This window comes from Lynx canadensis, chromosome F1, assembly GCF_007474595.2.
Source record: "Lynx canadensis isolate LIC74 chromosome F1, mLynCan4.pri.v2, whole genome shotgun sequence".
Taxonomy (NCBI): domain Eukaryota; kingdom Metazoa; phylum Chordata; class Mammalia; order Carnivora; family Felidae; genus Lynx; species Lynx canadensis.
In genome coordinates this window covers 25119030-25133615 of record NC_044319.2, presented here as the reverse complement: position 1 = coordinate 25133615, position 14586 = coordinate 25119030, and the positions used below count along the sequence as shown (strand labels likewise).

General features: G+C 40.1%; 1 protein-coding gene across 2 annotated transcripts in view; it reads left to right on the top strand.

Annotated features, from left to right (window-relative positions):
- The first annotated feature begins 1084 nt into the window (after window positions 1-1084).
- Window positions 1085-14586, top strand: part of DHX9 (DExH-box helicase 9) — a 52522-nt gene continuing 39020 nt past the window's right edge. The window contains exons 1-3 of one of the 2 annotated variants that reach the window (XM_032591886.1): window positions 1085-1237; window positions 3815-3947; window positions 5226-5366. Coding sequence is in view for 1 of the 2 variants with exons in the window: in XM_030301999.2 (XP_030157859.1) it covers window positions 3837-3947; window positions 5226-5366 (252 nt within the window). In the remaining variant the exon portion in view is untranslated. The remainder of the gene's footprint in view (window positions 1238-3814; window positions 3948-5225; window positions 5367-14586) is intronic. The other variant, XM_030301999.2, reaches the window with a different exon arrangement.

Here is a 14586-nt window from a genome sequence, read left to right as displayed (position 1 = left end):
TCTCAAAAATACATAAACTTAAAAAAAAAGAAAAAAAGCAATAGAAGAGGTGAAAAGTGAGGATGGATAAGATATGATGGGCCCATATGATTGTTTAGTCTGGAGTCTCTGGAACAACCCAACTTGAAATATTTTTTTTTTGTTGCCTTCACGGGAAACACTAGAGTTCACAAAGGTAACAATGACTACTACAATATTTAAGAATACAAATTAGTCCAAAGACTCTGAAGACAAGTATTTTTTTTGTATTGCCTTCATGGGAAGCACTAGAGGTCAAAAATGTAACAACAACTGCTACAGTATTTAAATATTTTTTAATGTTTAATTATTTTTGAGAGAGAGAGAGTGCAAGCGGGGGGGGGGGGGGGGGGCAGGGAGGGGGCAGAGAGAGAGGGAGACACAGAATCCCAAGCAGGCTCCAGTCTCCCAGCTGTCAGCATGGAGCCCAATGGAGCTCCAACTCACTGTGAGATCATGTCCTGAGCCACCCAGGCGCCCCTGACTGGTACAGTATTTGAGAATACAAATTAGTCCAAAGACTCTGAAGACAAAAGGTTGTCCATTTTAAGCAAAAACAACCTTGCAGGTTTTATCCACTCATTAAGCTGGTTTTTACTGAGCGCTTAGGATTTGCCCCACACAGCAGTGAGTAGCCTCAACTAGCCAGGCTAGTTTCCTCCCTTCACAGCTACTGAACACATACTATGTCCCAGGTACTGAGCTAAACCCCTTTCATATATATGCCATCTAATTTAATTATAAAGGTAGCACCTAAGATTCGAGGAAGACATCCACCTATCTTCTACCATTTATCTGTCATCTACTGAAGGTCCTATGATAGAGACTATGAAACATTTTGCTACATCAAAATGCTACAGATCCCCAACTCTCAAAAACGTTAAAAGTGGGTAGCACAGTACGGGAAGAAATGTGGCTGGTGCGCAGCAGGCCCAGCGCTGCAGGCCCAAAGCAGCAGATCAGATCTCCCTGGCGACGGGACGCTACCCGGGGCGAAGGAGCTGCAGCCCCGCCCCTCCCCCCGGGCGCCCTCGGGCCCAAGCTCGCTTCCTGCGCACGCGTACGCGCACTGGCCCCGCCCCACTGGCGACGCTGTCGGAGCCATTTCGCCGCCGCCTCCGAGCGAGCTGCGGTGTTTGCCCCGGGTCTCTCTGAGGAAGGCCGCGGTTGCGGACGGTCTTAAGAGGGCTGTGTTTTCTGGCACCAGGAAGAGAACGCGGTAGGGAAGAGACGTCCTTGCCACCCGTTGGGGGCGTGGGGCCCCGCGCTCCTGCAGCCGGGCTTTGTTGCGAAGCGCGGGCGGCTGTGGGGGATGGGGGAAGGGGCGAGGCGCCCGCTGGGTTCCCGGATTGCGGGTTGCACGCGGCTCGCCGCACCACGCCTGCGCTGTCCGGGTCCGCTTTGTGGACCCGTCTTTCCCCCAGCGATTGCCAGCCGGGTGTCCGAAGCGTTCAAACCTTTCTTCCTCCTCCGGTCTGCGCGTGGCGGTGGCGCTGTTGCAGCCTATTGAAAGGGGGGAGGGAATCACGAGGTGGTGAGCCCGCCATGATGCCGCCACACACTTAGGGCCTTCCATTCATTGTGGCAGCAAATACCGGGCGCTGTCCTGCGGGCTGGGTGGTAGAGCCATAAACACGTGGGGCACAGTCCCTACCCCTCCCCCCGCAAGAAGGTTTCTGTCGTAGTGGGAGGCAACGGGGAAAAAAAGCGTCTGCGGGTTTCAGTAAAAAGATTCGAGGAAATGGGAGGTGGTGTCAAGGGAGCTACTTTCATTAGGGTGGTAAGAGAAAGCGTTTCGGAGGAGGTAGACTTTTGAGCTGATATCTCGGCCCTTAGGTTGAGAATGCGTCAGGTATAAAGATGGGGAGGAAAAGAATCGCAGAGGTAGAAGGAATTAGCGCTTGAGAGCAGAGAGTGGGAAGAAACAAAGAAGGCCATGTTACTGGGGTATGGTGGGAAGGAATTAAGAACAGATTTTAGGGCGGCCAGAGTGGAAGCAGGAATCTAGAGCTATGAGAGCTAAGACGTTGTTGCAGCACTCCAGGTGTGCGGTAGTGATGGCCGGAGACGGAGAGAAGCGAATGGATTGCAAACATGTTTTGGAGGCAGAAATTGCGTAGTAGATGAGGAGGCAGACTACCTGGCTTGGAATTCTGGGTCTCCCGGTTAGGGGCTTTGTCTTCTCTGGGGCAAGGTATTCTTTGTCTCTGTTTATTCTTCCCTAAAGGAAGATAATAATAATAGTCTTATCTGTACAATTATTCTAAGGGTTAAGGAAGATAGTTCTTGTAGATGACCCTCTAAGGTTACTGCCTGGCGCATGCTGAGGTCTCTCAACGGATACCTATGGAGGATCTTAAGGGAGTGTATGACTCCCAAGTTGTGATAGGAGTAACTTGGTAGATAGCGGTGCCATTTTGGGGTATGAAAACACTTGGACCTAGGGAAGGAGGAACAGATTTGGGGAGGAAACTTAAATTCTGATTTGACTGGGACGTCAAGTTAACATATGCACATTAGTGCGACTGTTGGATGAACTTGATTTTGGAGCTTAAATAAGAGAAAAGACTAAATTTTCAGTGTATATTTGGGCATCATTACAATACAGTTAGTATTGACTATAATGGCGTCAGATGAGACTGCTGGGGAGGAAGGAATTTGATAGTGTAGTCCTTCATATTTCATGTTACTCATTCACCGTGAGGGCTTGTTTTTTTAAATTAATTATTCAGGGGTGGAATTTACAGATAGACCTCATGAGCTTTCCACAGCTTTTCAGTCAATAGGATTTCCCCAGGGTTCGTTTGTGGCTACAGAATAAACAAGTTTATACTAGGGTCCAGTTTTATGACATTAGATTTAGGTGCTAATAAAATACACTTAACATTAACAGAAGACAGAGGTGTAATGCTAGTAATAGGGTTTTTTCTCGCAGCAAACTAATTTTATTTGCATATTTTCTCTAGATCTAAATTTGGTCTCAGGTACTGTATCTTATTTTTAATTTAGAATCAGATTTTAGACTCACAGGCGCCATATCTTTTGCTGTCTTTATAAACTGGACTTAGGGAGAGTGCCAACATGTATGGTATGTTGCACTTCAAGAAAACTTAATGTCCTCAAATTTTAATGAATAACAAGGCCTAAAGGAGAAATTTGGTGTTTAAGTTAATAGATTACTGTTTTCAGATCAAGTACTGAATTCTTGGTGTAATATATAGTGTACAACTTGGAGGATAGTCTGCTAGGAGACATACTTCAGAATGACAGTAAACTGATGTATACACAAACTGGTTGATGACCATTTCTTAATATAGTAGTTCGAGTTTGAATTTATGCCTCCACAGTGGGTGACTTGGAAAAGTTACCTAAACTTTCTATGCTCTCCCTGGTTTTCTTCCTCTGTAGAAAGTGTTTAGTATATAATTTTATCTGTCACTGAGGATTAAGTGAGTTAAAATGTAAAACATAGGCCTTTCATCAAATGTTTTTTAGGAAAAGGTCAAAATCACTTGTGGTCACCCAGAGATAACCATTTTGAGGGATATTTCTTTTTCAGGCTTGATTTATGCATATATACTTTTATATAGTTCAAATCATGTAGTTTTGTATCCTGCTTTTTCACATAGCATGTCATAGGCCTTCCACTTTTGTCGTTAAAAGTTTTGTCATGCAGTTTTAATAGTAGCATGCTAGAATATCCTGTATTTAACCTAGATTTTGAGTTAATTCCAGTTACTGGTTATTTCTAATGTTTGCTCTTACAAATAATGCAATTTAATTTCTGTTTTCTTAGGTCTGAAGAAGACTCTTGAATCATGGGTGATGTTAAGAATTTTCTGTATGCCTGGTGTGGCAAAAGGAAGATGACCCCATCCTATGAAATTAGAGCAGTGGGGAACAAAAACAGGCAAAAATTCATGTGTGAGGTACTACAGAATACAGTTTACATTTACGTGAAGTTTTGTTTCGTTTTGTTTTTATTTTAGAGAGCACACGCGTGAGCCAGGGAGAGGGACAGAGGGAGGTAGGGAGAGAGAGAATCTTTTTTTTTTTTTTTTTAATGTTTATTTCAGAGACAGAGACGGGTGGGGAAGGGGAGAGAGAAAGGGAGACACAATCCAAAGCAGGCTCCGGGCTCTGAGCTGTCAGCACAGAGCCTGACATGGGGCTCAAACCCAGGAATCATGGGAACATGATCTGAGCTGAAGTCAGACACTTGACTGACTGAGCCACCCAGGCATCCTGAGAGAGAATCTTTTTTTTTTTTTTAATGTTTATTTATTTTTGAGACAATGTGAGAGACAGTGCAAGCAGCAGACAGAATCTGAAGTGGGCTCCAGGCTCTGAGCTGTTGGCCCAGAGCCCAATGTGGGGCTCGAACTCACGAACTGTGAGATCATGACCTGAGCCAAAGTCGGGTGCTTAACCGACTGAGCCACTCAGGTGCCCCCTGCCCCCGGGAATCTTAAGCAGCTTCCACACTCAGCACAAAGCTGGATGCAGAGCTTGATCCCATGACCCTGGGTTTATGACCTGAACCAAAATCAAAAGTCAGACGCTCAATCAACTGAACCACCCAGGTGCCCCCATTATGTGGTTTTTTTCCGGCTTGTTTTGTTGTTAAGAGAACATTGTTTTCTGTTTGGGAATGATAATGTGTTGCACATTCTTTATTGTCACTTGCCTGCTATTCTGTTTTATTATAAGTCATTTTCAAGGGAGCATTACTTTTAAAACAATCTGATAGGTAAATTCTAGTGAGAAGATGTGTCTTCCTTAACTTCCACAGTACCAGTAGTGCAGGGTAGAAAAGTCATATCAGCTGTTTGTGGTTTTACTAATTTCTGTAGAAAGTAGAGCAATTCTTGATTGCTTCAAGTCAAATCAGTTAAAATAAATGCAAATGGAGAACTTGTTCTTGGGTTTTAAAAATCAGATTTTAACGTGGAACATTCTGTTACACGAGAAGAGAATATCTGAGCCACATAAATTACAGTTTTTAGATTAGTTTATCGCTGGAAAACACAAAACTTTTTTATAAGTCAGCCTATGAATTCCCTGGATGTTATTTTCAGTGTTTTTATAGAGTATATCTTCAACATTTAACTGTTATCCCTTAATTCATAATTGAATTACGAATTTTTTAAATCCCAGAATTACCCAGGTCAATCTCTTAATGCATTTTTTTTTTCTGACCATTAAAGGTTCGGGTGGAAGGTTATAATTACACTGGCATGGGCAATTCCACCAATAAAAAAGATGCACAAAGCAATGCTGCCAGAGATTTTGTTAACTATTTGGTTCGGATAAATGAAGTAAAGAGTGAAGAAGTCCCAGCTGTTGGGGTAAGTACTCATGGCCCAGCACTTGAAATGTATGTTACAAGGTCATGCCTTGTATATATTGTACGACTAGATAATTGCAGAATTTTTTATTACTTGCCATATGGAGACATGGGATGATGATTTTTCAATGTTGTTTTCAAATGTATTAACGTGTTCCTTAGCGAACCTCAGAATCTTGTTCTCTTAGAGCGCTTTCCTAAGATTGGGATTTCATTCTCATTATGTACCTGACTTGTGGGTTTGAAAAATTCCTTTAATCTTTGTATTTGTGGTTTTATATATTTCATTCATTCATAAACTAATTTTCAGAGCCTGTGTGCTTTGTATACTTCCAAAGATAACATTTCAAACAGAATGTAAAAATCAGTAACACTTTAAGACGCAATGTTTACTCCCAGTGGCAGTTCCTTATTACAGCAGAGAGAAAATCCTCTGCCAATTCATGCAATGGCATAATCATTCATAATCATTTTGATACCATGATAATTTAAATTATATTATGTAAATATGCAACATAGACTCCTGTCTAGTACTGATTTTAAGAAATAAACTTTAATTAAAAAATGAAAATTTGAATTTTTATATGATCTTAAATTTTAAATCTATATGATCTTAAATCTTACATGATTTAAGATAAATACCTAAGGTAACTTAAATGAAATACTCAGTTTTTATAAAAATTACAGGGATAATATCTATATCAATTTCAACAATTTATTGTCACTGTGGTTATATTTTGCGTTGTTTGTAAAGGTTAATATATATGTTTTATTCCCTTTCATTGTTTTGACCCAGAAGTTAGGAGAGTTACTTTCTAGTATATTGTACCACTAGATAATTGCAGAATTTTTTATTACATTGGTTGGTCAATCTGCAAAATGAAGGGATTAGAGGAGATGATTTTGAAGATTCTTTCCACCCATGAAAAGAATGTTGCAAATATCTTATAATTTGAAACACTGGCATCTGCTCTATCTGTTATGACCTATTCTGTATCTTTTAACCTCTTCCTCTCTCTCAAAGTGTAAGTCTGCTTGTGGTGGATTCTTAATTTTTTCTTTTCTTTCGTTCTTTCGTTCTTCTTTCTTTTAATGTTTATTTATTTTTGAGAGAGAGGGAGACAGGATCTGAAGCAGCCTCCATGCTATCAACACAGAGCCCAATGCGGGGCTCAAACCCATGAACTGCGACATCACTTAACCCACTGAGCCATCTAGGAACCCCTTAGTTTTCTTTTGTATGAAAATGTTTTTATTTTACTGTCTCTCACATATTTTCGCTGAATGTATAATTCTGCAGTACCACTTTCAGCACTTTCAAGTTCCATTGTTTCCTTCCACTGTTTGATGATAAGTCAGTAATAATCAAATCATTTCTCCTTATATGTAATGTGTTATTTTCTTTGTATTTATTTATTTATTTGGTTCCCAGCAGTTTAACTATGATGTCATATATGACTACATATGGTTTTCTTTGTACTTAATCCTGCTTGGAATTTGCTGAGATTCTTAAATCTATAAATTTATCTTTTTAAATTTTTTTTTTTCAACTTTTTTTATTTTTGGGACAGAGAGAGACAGAGCATGAACGGGGGAGGGGCAGAGAGAGAGGGAGACACAGAATCGGAAACAGGCTCCAGGCTCTGAGCCATCAGCCCAGAGCCCGACGCGGGGCTCGAACTCACAGACTGCGAGATCGTGACCTGGCTGAAGTCGGACGCTTAACCGACTGCGCCACCCAGGCGCCCCTATAAATTTATCTTTTACCAAACTTGGGGAATCTGGCTATTATTTCTTCAAATTTTTTTTATGCCTCATTTTTTCTCTGCTCCTTTTGGGACTCCTGTGTTAAACTTTTTTTATATTATCCCATAGGTCCCTGAGGCTTTTTCTTTTCTTCCCTTTTTTCTGTTCTTCAGATTCAATGACTTTTAACTGATTATCTTCAAGTTCATGGATTGTTTTCTCTGTCAACTCCATTTTGCTGTTATCAGTCTATTCAGTGAGTTTTTATTTCATACATTGTCTTATTTCTAGAATCATCAGGTGGTTAATTTTTTTTAACAGATTTTATTTCTGTGGTGGCATTTCTTCCTGTTTCTTTTGTGATAGCATGTGTTCATAATACGAATGTAAATTTCCTTTATGTCATTGAGCATAGTTACAATAGCTGCTTTAAAATCTTGACTACAAATTTTAACATCTGGGCCTGGTTGGGCTCTGTTGATTTTATTTTCTCTTGAGATTGGTTCACCTTTTTCATTCTGTATGTCAGGTAATTTTGGATTTATCGTGGGCATTGTGATAATTATGTTGTAGATACTGTAAGTTATATTTTTTGAAATATTATTGATTTGTTGTGCTGTCAGTTTGGTTGGAACTCAAACTACAAACCCTGTCTTTTGGGTAACTGCTCACATCTATCTCCCTTGAGTTTTCTGATCTTTGCTAGGCAGCTTAGAGTCTGTCCTGCACATGTGTTCAGGGTTTAGCCAGTGATTTGGGCGAGTTTGTACAAAGAATTCCTTCTTTCCCTTTTAGGATTGCTTCCTCACTTTCTAGCAGTGTTTGTTTCCCCAGGCTCATATTCTCTGATTCTTCAGGCCAGAAAGACTGGGGAGTTTTAGCTGCTTCACATGGTCTTCCTCAGGCTAAAAGCCATAATAAACAGGAATTACAGCCTTTGCTTATCCTTGATTTCTCATTTCAAGTCACCTCCAGAATCTACCAGCTTTTGTTCACTTTTTAACACCTGCATATGATTGTTAGGGTCTTTGGGGTTTGAGGGCGGGGTTTCTTTTCGCCCTTAGATGTCTCCGTTATCTGCAGGAAGGTCAGTCTAGTCTATGCATTTGCCACTTTCTCCCTGACTTCCTCTTTTCCAGCTATGCTGGCTTTCTTGCCATTCCTCAATCTTCCAGCACCTTTCTACCTCAAGACTTTTGTGTTTCTTATTCTCTTTCATTGTTTCATTTTTCTCAATAGCACTTAACTAATTTCAACCCATTGTTTGTCAGCTGAAGGCGATGTTGTCCCCTAGGGATATTTGGCAATGTGTGGAGTCATTTTAGTTGTTACAACTGGAAGGGGGTGTCAGCAATACTGACATATAGTAAATAGAGGCCAGGAATGCTACCAAACATCCTACAATACACAAGATAGCCCAAACATCCTACAATACACAAGATAGCCTCCTACAACAAAGAATTATCCAGCATAAAACGTCAGTTGTACATAGTATAAAAAATTCTCTTCTAACCTAATTTTCCCCAGACCTTCATGTGAGAACAAAAGGTCATACGAGCAGGATTTTTATCTGCTTTTTAGTTCATTGCTGTGTCTGTAGCATTAGAATGGTTCTGGTCTGTACAGCAGGCACTTGAAGTTTTTTGATTGAATGAATGAATGATGAATGGGTGAATTTGGAAAAAGGTCATACAACAAGCCCAATTTCTGCTTCTAGCTACCATCTTTATCTCACCTCTTCATCCTTGCCAAATCCTGTTCATGTCACTTCATCTAGCATTTGCCCTTTCATTGCACAAATTGCTCTTGCCAAAAGTGGCCTGTTTCTAAATGCAAAGGATATTTTTAAATTTTGAAGGAGGGGGAGAAATTTCAAATGTGTAGAGGAGTAAGAATAATGTTACAAATCCACGTTGTCAAAATCCAATTGCAGTATTTCTCAAAAGGGCTTCTCTACTTTCAGATTATTTTAAAGCAAATTCCAGACATCCTATAATTTATCTGTTACTATTTCACTTTGTATCTCTAAAAGATAATCCTCTTAAAAACATAATAATTCCATCATTGTACCTTAAAATATTTGTTTATTTTTTTATTTATTTTCTATTTTCGGGAGAGAAAAACCTGTTTAGGGTAGAAGGGCGAAGTGGGGAGAGAGAATCCTGAGCAGGCTCGATGCTCTGTGAGGAGCCTGGTGCAAGGCTCGATCCCAGGACCCTGGGATCATGATCTGATCAAAATCAAGAGTCAGACACTTAACTGACTGAGACACCCAGGCACCCCCAAACCTAAAAAATTTTAAGAATTGTTTCTTAATGTCCTCAGACATCCAGTTATATTCAGATTTTCTTGATTGTTTCATAAATCCACTTTTTACAGTTTGTTTAAATCATGCTCCTAATGATGTCCTTATACAGCAAGTGATTGATAATTCTTATAATCAGTAAATTCTCTCACCCTCTTTCTTACTTTTCTTTGCAATTTGTTGACGAAAGCACATCATTTATTCTTTAGTCTCATAAAACATTTCTTTGCCCCTCTGTTTCCCATAATTGGTAGTTAGATCTAGAGACTTGATTAGACTGAGACTTGATTAGAGTGAAAGAGCAAGAACAAGAAAACTCCAAAAGTAATATTCTACACTTCTATCAGGAGGAGGTACATAATTGTGATATTAGCAGGGGTGGATTATTGCTGTGTAGATTTATTATTTCATTATCAATTTCCTTTGATTTTTAGCTGGAATACTTACATAAAAGGAAATTTCTCATCAGTAATCACACCAAGTTAGAATTTAGACAGGGAAATGAGATAAATGTTTGATTCTTTTCCTTTATTTAAAAATGTTTTGTAAATTTCTGTTAAGTCCTTCTGTCCTAACAAGTCATTTATTTAAATCCAATGTTTCCTTACTGATTTCTGTCTGGATGATTATCCACTGATGTAACTGGGGTATTAAAGTTCCTTACTATAATTGTACTATTAACTCTTTTTGTCTTACATCTGTTAATATTTGCTTTATATATTTTGGTGCTTCTACGTTGGGTGCCGAAATATTTATAAATGCTATATCCTCTTGCTGGATTGACCCTTTTATCATTTTGTAACACCTTTCTTTGTCTCTTATTACACTCTGTTTCAAAGTCTATTTTGTCAGTTTGATACCCCAGACAAATGAAAATGTTTGTTTCCAGTGCATGGGATATCTTTTTCTGCCCTTCACTTTCATTCTGTGTGTGTACTTACATCTGAAGTGTATCTCTTGGATCACTTCTGACCTCCCTCTAGCTGCCATCTTGATTCTGCCCCGTGTGTGCCCCTAATCTCAGCTTGTTCCCTGGAGACCCTCTGAGCACCAACCCTAGTCCCCCCACCGTGGTCCCATTTCTGCTCCAGCAAGATGAAAGAAGCTGTCATGAACCAGGAGAAACTCGCCAGACTGCAAGCACAAGTGCACATTAGTGGGAAAGGAACTGCTTATCGAAAGAAAGTGGTTCATAGAACGTCTCCAGTAGACGATAAAAATACTTCAGTACTCCTTAAAGAAGTTAGGGGTAAACAACATCTCTGTTATTGAAGAAGTGAATATGTTCACAAACCAATGAACAGTCATTCATTTTAACAACCCTAAAGTTTAGGCATCCTTGGCAGTGAACACTTTGACACGTGACACAGGCCACGCTGAGACAAACTAGCTGACAAAAAATAAAGTTCCTTGCCTAGTCAAAAATTGAATAAAAATAACATAACACAAAATATTGTATCTCCTGTAGACAACTATAAATGGTTCGTGCTCTTTTATCCATTCAGCCACTCTTTTTTGATTGGAGAATTTAGTCCATTTACATTGAAAGTAATTATGGATAGGTGTGTGTTTATTGCCATTCTGTTAATTGTTTTCTAGCTGTTTCTCTAGTTTCTATCTGTTCCTTCTCTTACTCTCTTTGTGGTTTGAAGATTTTCTTTAATGGTATGCTCCTATTCCTTTGTCTTTATCCTCTATTTCACATTTTTGCTTTGATTACTTTTATGCTTACATGTAAGAACACATATCTACAATCTGTCTTAAGTCAGTAATTTAAGTTCTAAAGCTCAACATTTTTACTCCCTTCACCACATTTTAGATTTTTTAAAAAAAAATTTTGTGTTTATTCATTTTTGAGAGACAGGACAGAGTGTGAGTGGGGGAGGGGCAGAGAGAGACAGAGACAGAATCTGAAGCAGGCTCCAGGCTCTGAGCTGTCAGCACAGCCCAATGTGGGCCTCGAACCCACGAACTGTGAGATTATGACCTGAGCTGAAGTTGAAACTCAACTGACTGAGCCACCCAGGCACCCTGCACATTTCATATTTTTGATGATAACATTTTATGTCTCTTTATTTTATGTATCATTTAACCAATCGTAATCATAGTTATTTTTACTACTTTTGTTGTTAACCGTCATACTGGCTTTATGTATAAAAGATATTTATTCTTTCATAATTTGTTCTTGTTACCAATAAGTGCCCTTTCTTTGAAGCTTAAAGAAGTCCCTTTAACATTTCTTGTAAGGCCGGTTTAGTGGTCATGAACGCTTCAAGCTTTTGTTTTCCTGGGAAACAATTTCTCTCTCCTTTAATTCTGAATGATGACTTTGGCAGGTAGTGTATTTTTGGTTGGAATTTTTTTTTTTTTCCCCCAGCACTTTGAATATATCTTTGTCTTTCTCCAGGTTAGGAACATTTTCAACCATTATTTTTTCAAATAAGATTTCTGTCCCTTTCTCTCTCTCTCCTTGAAGCCCAATGATACAGCTCTTAGTCCATTTCATGTTTTCCTGAAGTCCCTTAGGCTATCTTTACATTTTTTCACTTTTTTTTTCCTTTTTGCTGCTCTCATTGGGTGAATTCCACTGCCTTGGTTTTGAGTTCACTGATTCTTTCTTCTTTTTCATCTGGTCTGCTGTTAAACACCTCTCCTGTATTTTTCAGTTCAGTTATTGTATTTCTTAGTTCCGTGACTTACCTAATTCGTACTTTCATTTTCCATCTCTTAGTTGAAGTTTTGTGTTCATTCCTCTCCCTAGTTTGAAGAGTGTCTTTATAACCATTATTTTAAAGACTTTATCAGGTAAATTACATAGTTCCATTTCATTAAGGTTTCATCTTGTTCTTTTGACAGGTATTACTGTTTCTTCATTTTGCCTCACTATGTTGGTTCCTATACAATAGATGAAACAACTTCTCCCAAGTCTTGAAGGAGTGGCCTTGTGTAGGAGATGAACTTTTTCATTCAGCCCTGCCCCAGCTCTTGGTTGTTTCTCAAACCTCTGTGCTTGACCAAGCAGCCTGTTATATTTTTAAAAGCTCCCAGTAGTTGAGGATATGCTGAGACCTCTCAGTGTCCAGAGGGTAGGATCTCAGCACCTAGATTCGCAGACTAGAAGCCAGACCCTCCGGCAGCAGCTTCTAAAAGTAATGCAGATATGTATAGTTCTGAGGTGCCAAAAAGCATAAGCCCTGCTGACCACCAGGGCCAGATAATCTGGAGGTGTTCCCTGGGCTGCATTTGCAAATTTGGGGACTTCAGTCAAGTGTATAGTCTCTTTTCTGGGAGATACCAGCAAGCTGAAGCAAGGAGAGGGAGAGCACGAAGATGGCTTCCATAGCATACATTCCTTCAGAGCAGCTCCATAGCCAGTGAGTGCCCAACCTGAAGCCTGCCCCTCTGTCTGGAGCTTCAGGACAAGCAAAGTGACCTTCACAGAAAGACTGGGGTGTGCCTCAGTCCACTGTCTGTACAGTGCCTTGAGGATTGTAACCTGCCCAGAACCGCTGCTCTGATTGACACCCTCCTAGGGGACCCCAAGAATGCAAAGCTCCTCTGGTCACCAGAGCAGGGCAATCAGAAGGCATCCCTGGGTGTTAGCTGCAAAAAGCGCTCAATGTAAAGCTTCCCTTCAGTAGACACTGGCATTCTAGAACACAACAGAAGAACATAAAGATAGCACCTTCTCTCAGAAGTCTCTGGAAAAGATTACAGTCAGCCCCTTTCATTTCTAATGAAAGAGATGCTTCTTTCATTAGAAGCCTCTTCCTTGGGCCACAGTTATGATTAGCTAGTAGGCCTCCTTTACAGACAGACTCAGCTCCTGGTCTGTTGCCTCTTTTTGTGCTATGGGTGCAGTAGCTGTTCAAGAATTGTCTCCAGCAAGCTTATCTAGTCATTATGTTGTATACCTGAAACTAATACAACATTGTGTGTCAACTCTACTCAAAAAAAATTAGAACTTTTTCTATGGGTTACAGACTTGTGAGACCCAGGAGCATAAGCTGCACAGGGCACCTGAGTGAGTCAGGCAAAGTCGAGGTGTTCTCTGGCAGCAGTCATGAAATTTGGGGCCACAGACAGGTTTTTGAGCTCCTTTCTGGGTAATGCTCATTATTACAGTCGTATGTGACCAGGAACACAAGCTTCCCTGGCCTCCAGAGCCAGGTGATCAAGAGGCATCCCCTGTGCAGCAGCAACAAAAATTAAGGCACCAGGCACGTGTAAAGGTTCTTTTCTGGGAGGTACTGGTGCTCTGAAGCATGCAAAGACAGCACCCACTAGTCTCCATTCCTGGGTACAGATTTCTAGATGTGTGTGTTAAATTAGATACCTGCCCCTCGGGTCAAGGTTTTAATATAAGCAAGTGCCTTTGCCTCCTTTCACTTTAACTCGGTGCAATTGGCTACTTCTGAGTTGAGCCTTGGGGCAGGTGACTCCAAGCACACAAGCCCTTTAAGAGGCATTTTACAGATTGCTACCATCTTGTGGGTCTTGGAATGTGAGATCTGTCAGGGTTTGTTTTTTTGTTTAGAGAAAGCACCAGCAGGGGAGAGGGGTGTGGGTGGGGGAGAGAGAATCCTAATGCACATTTGGGCTGCTACCATAATTTGGCTATTGTAAATAATCCTGTGGTAAACAGAAGGGTGCATATATTCTCTCAAATTAGTGTTTTCGAATTCTTTGGGTAAATACCTTGTACAATTACTGGATCACTAGTTGATATTTTTAATTTTTTGAGGAACCTCCATACAGGTCTTCCACAGTGGCTACACCAGTTTGCATTCCTACAAACAGTGCAGGAGGGTTCCTTTTTCTCCACATCCTCAACAACTCTTGTTGTTTCTTGTGTTTTTGATTTTAGCCATTCTGATAGGTCCAAGGTGATATCTTATGGTTTTGATTTGTATTTCCTTGATGATGAGTGACGTTGAGCATCTTTTCATATGTCTGTTGGCCCTTTGGATGTCTTTAGAGAAATGTGTGTTCATGTCTTCTACCCATTTTTTAATTGGGTTAATTTTTTGGGTGTTGAGTTGTAGCAGTTCTTTATATATTTTGGATACTAACCTTTATTGGGTATGTCATTTGCAAATATCTTCTCGCATTCCCTTGGTTGTCTTGTAGCTTGTTTCCTTTGCTGTGCAGAAGCTTTTTGTTTTTATTT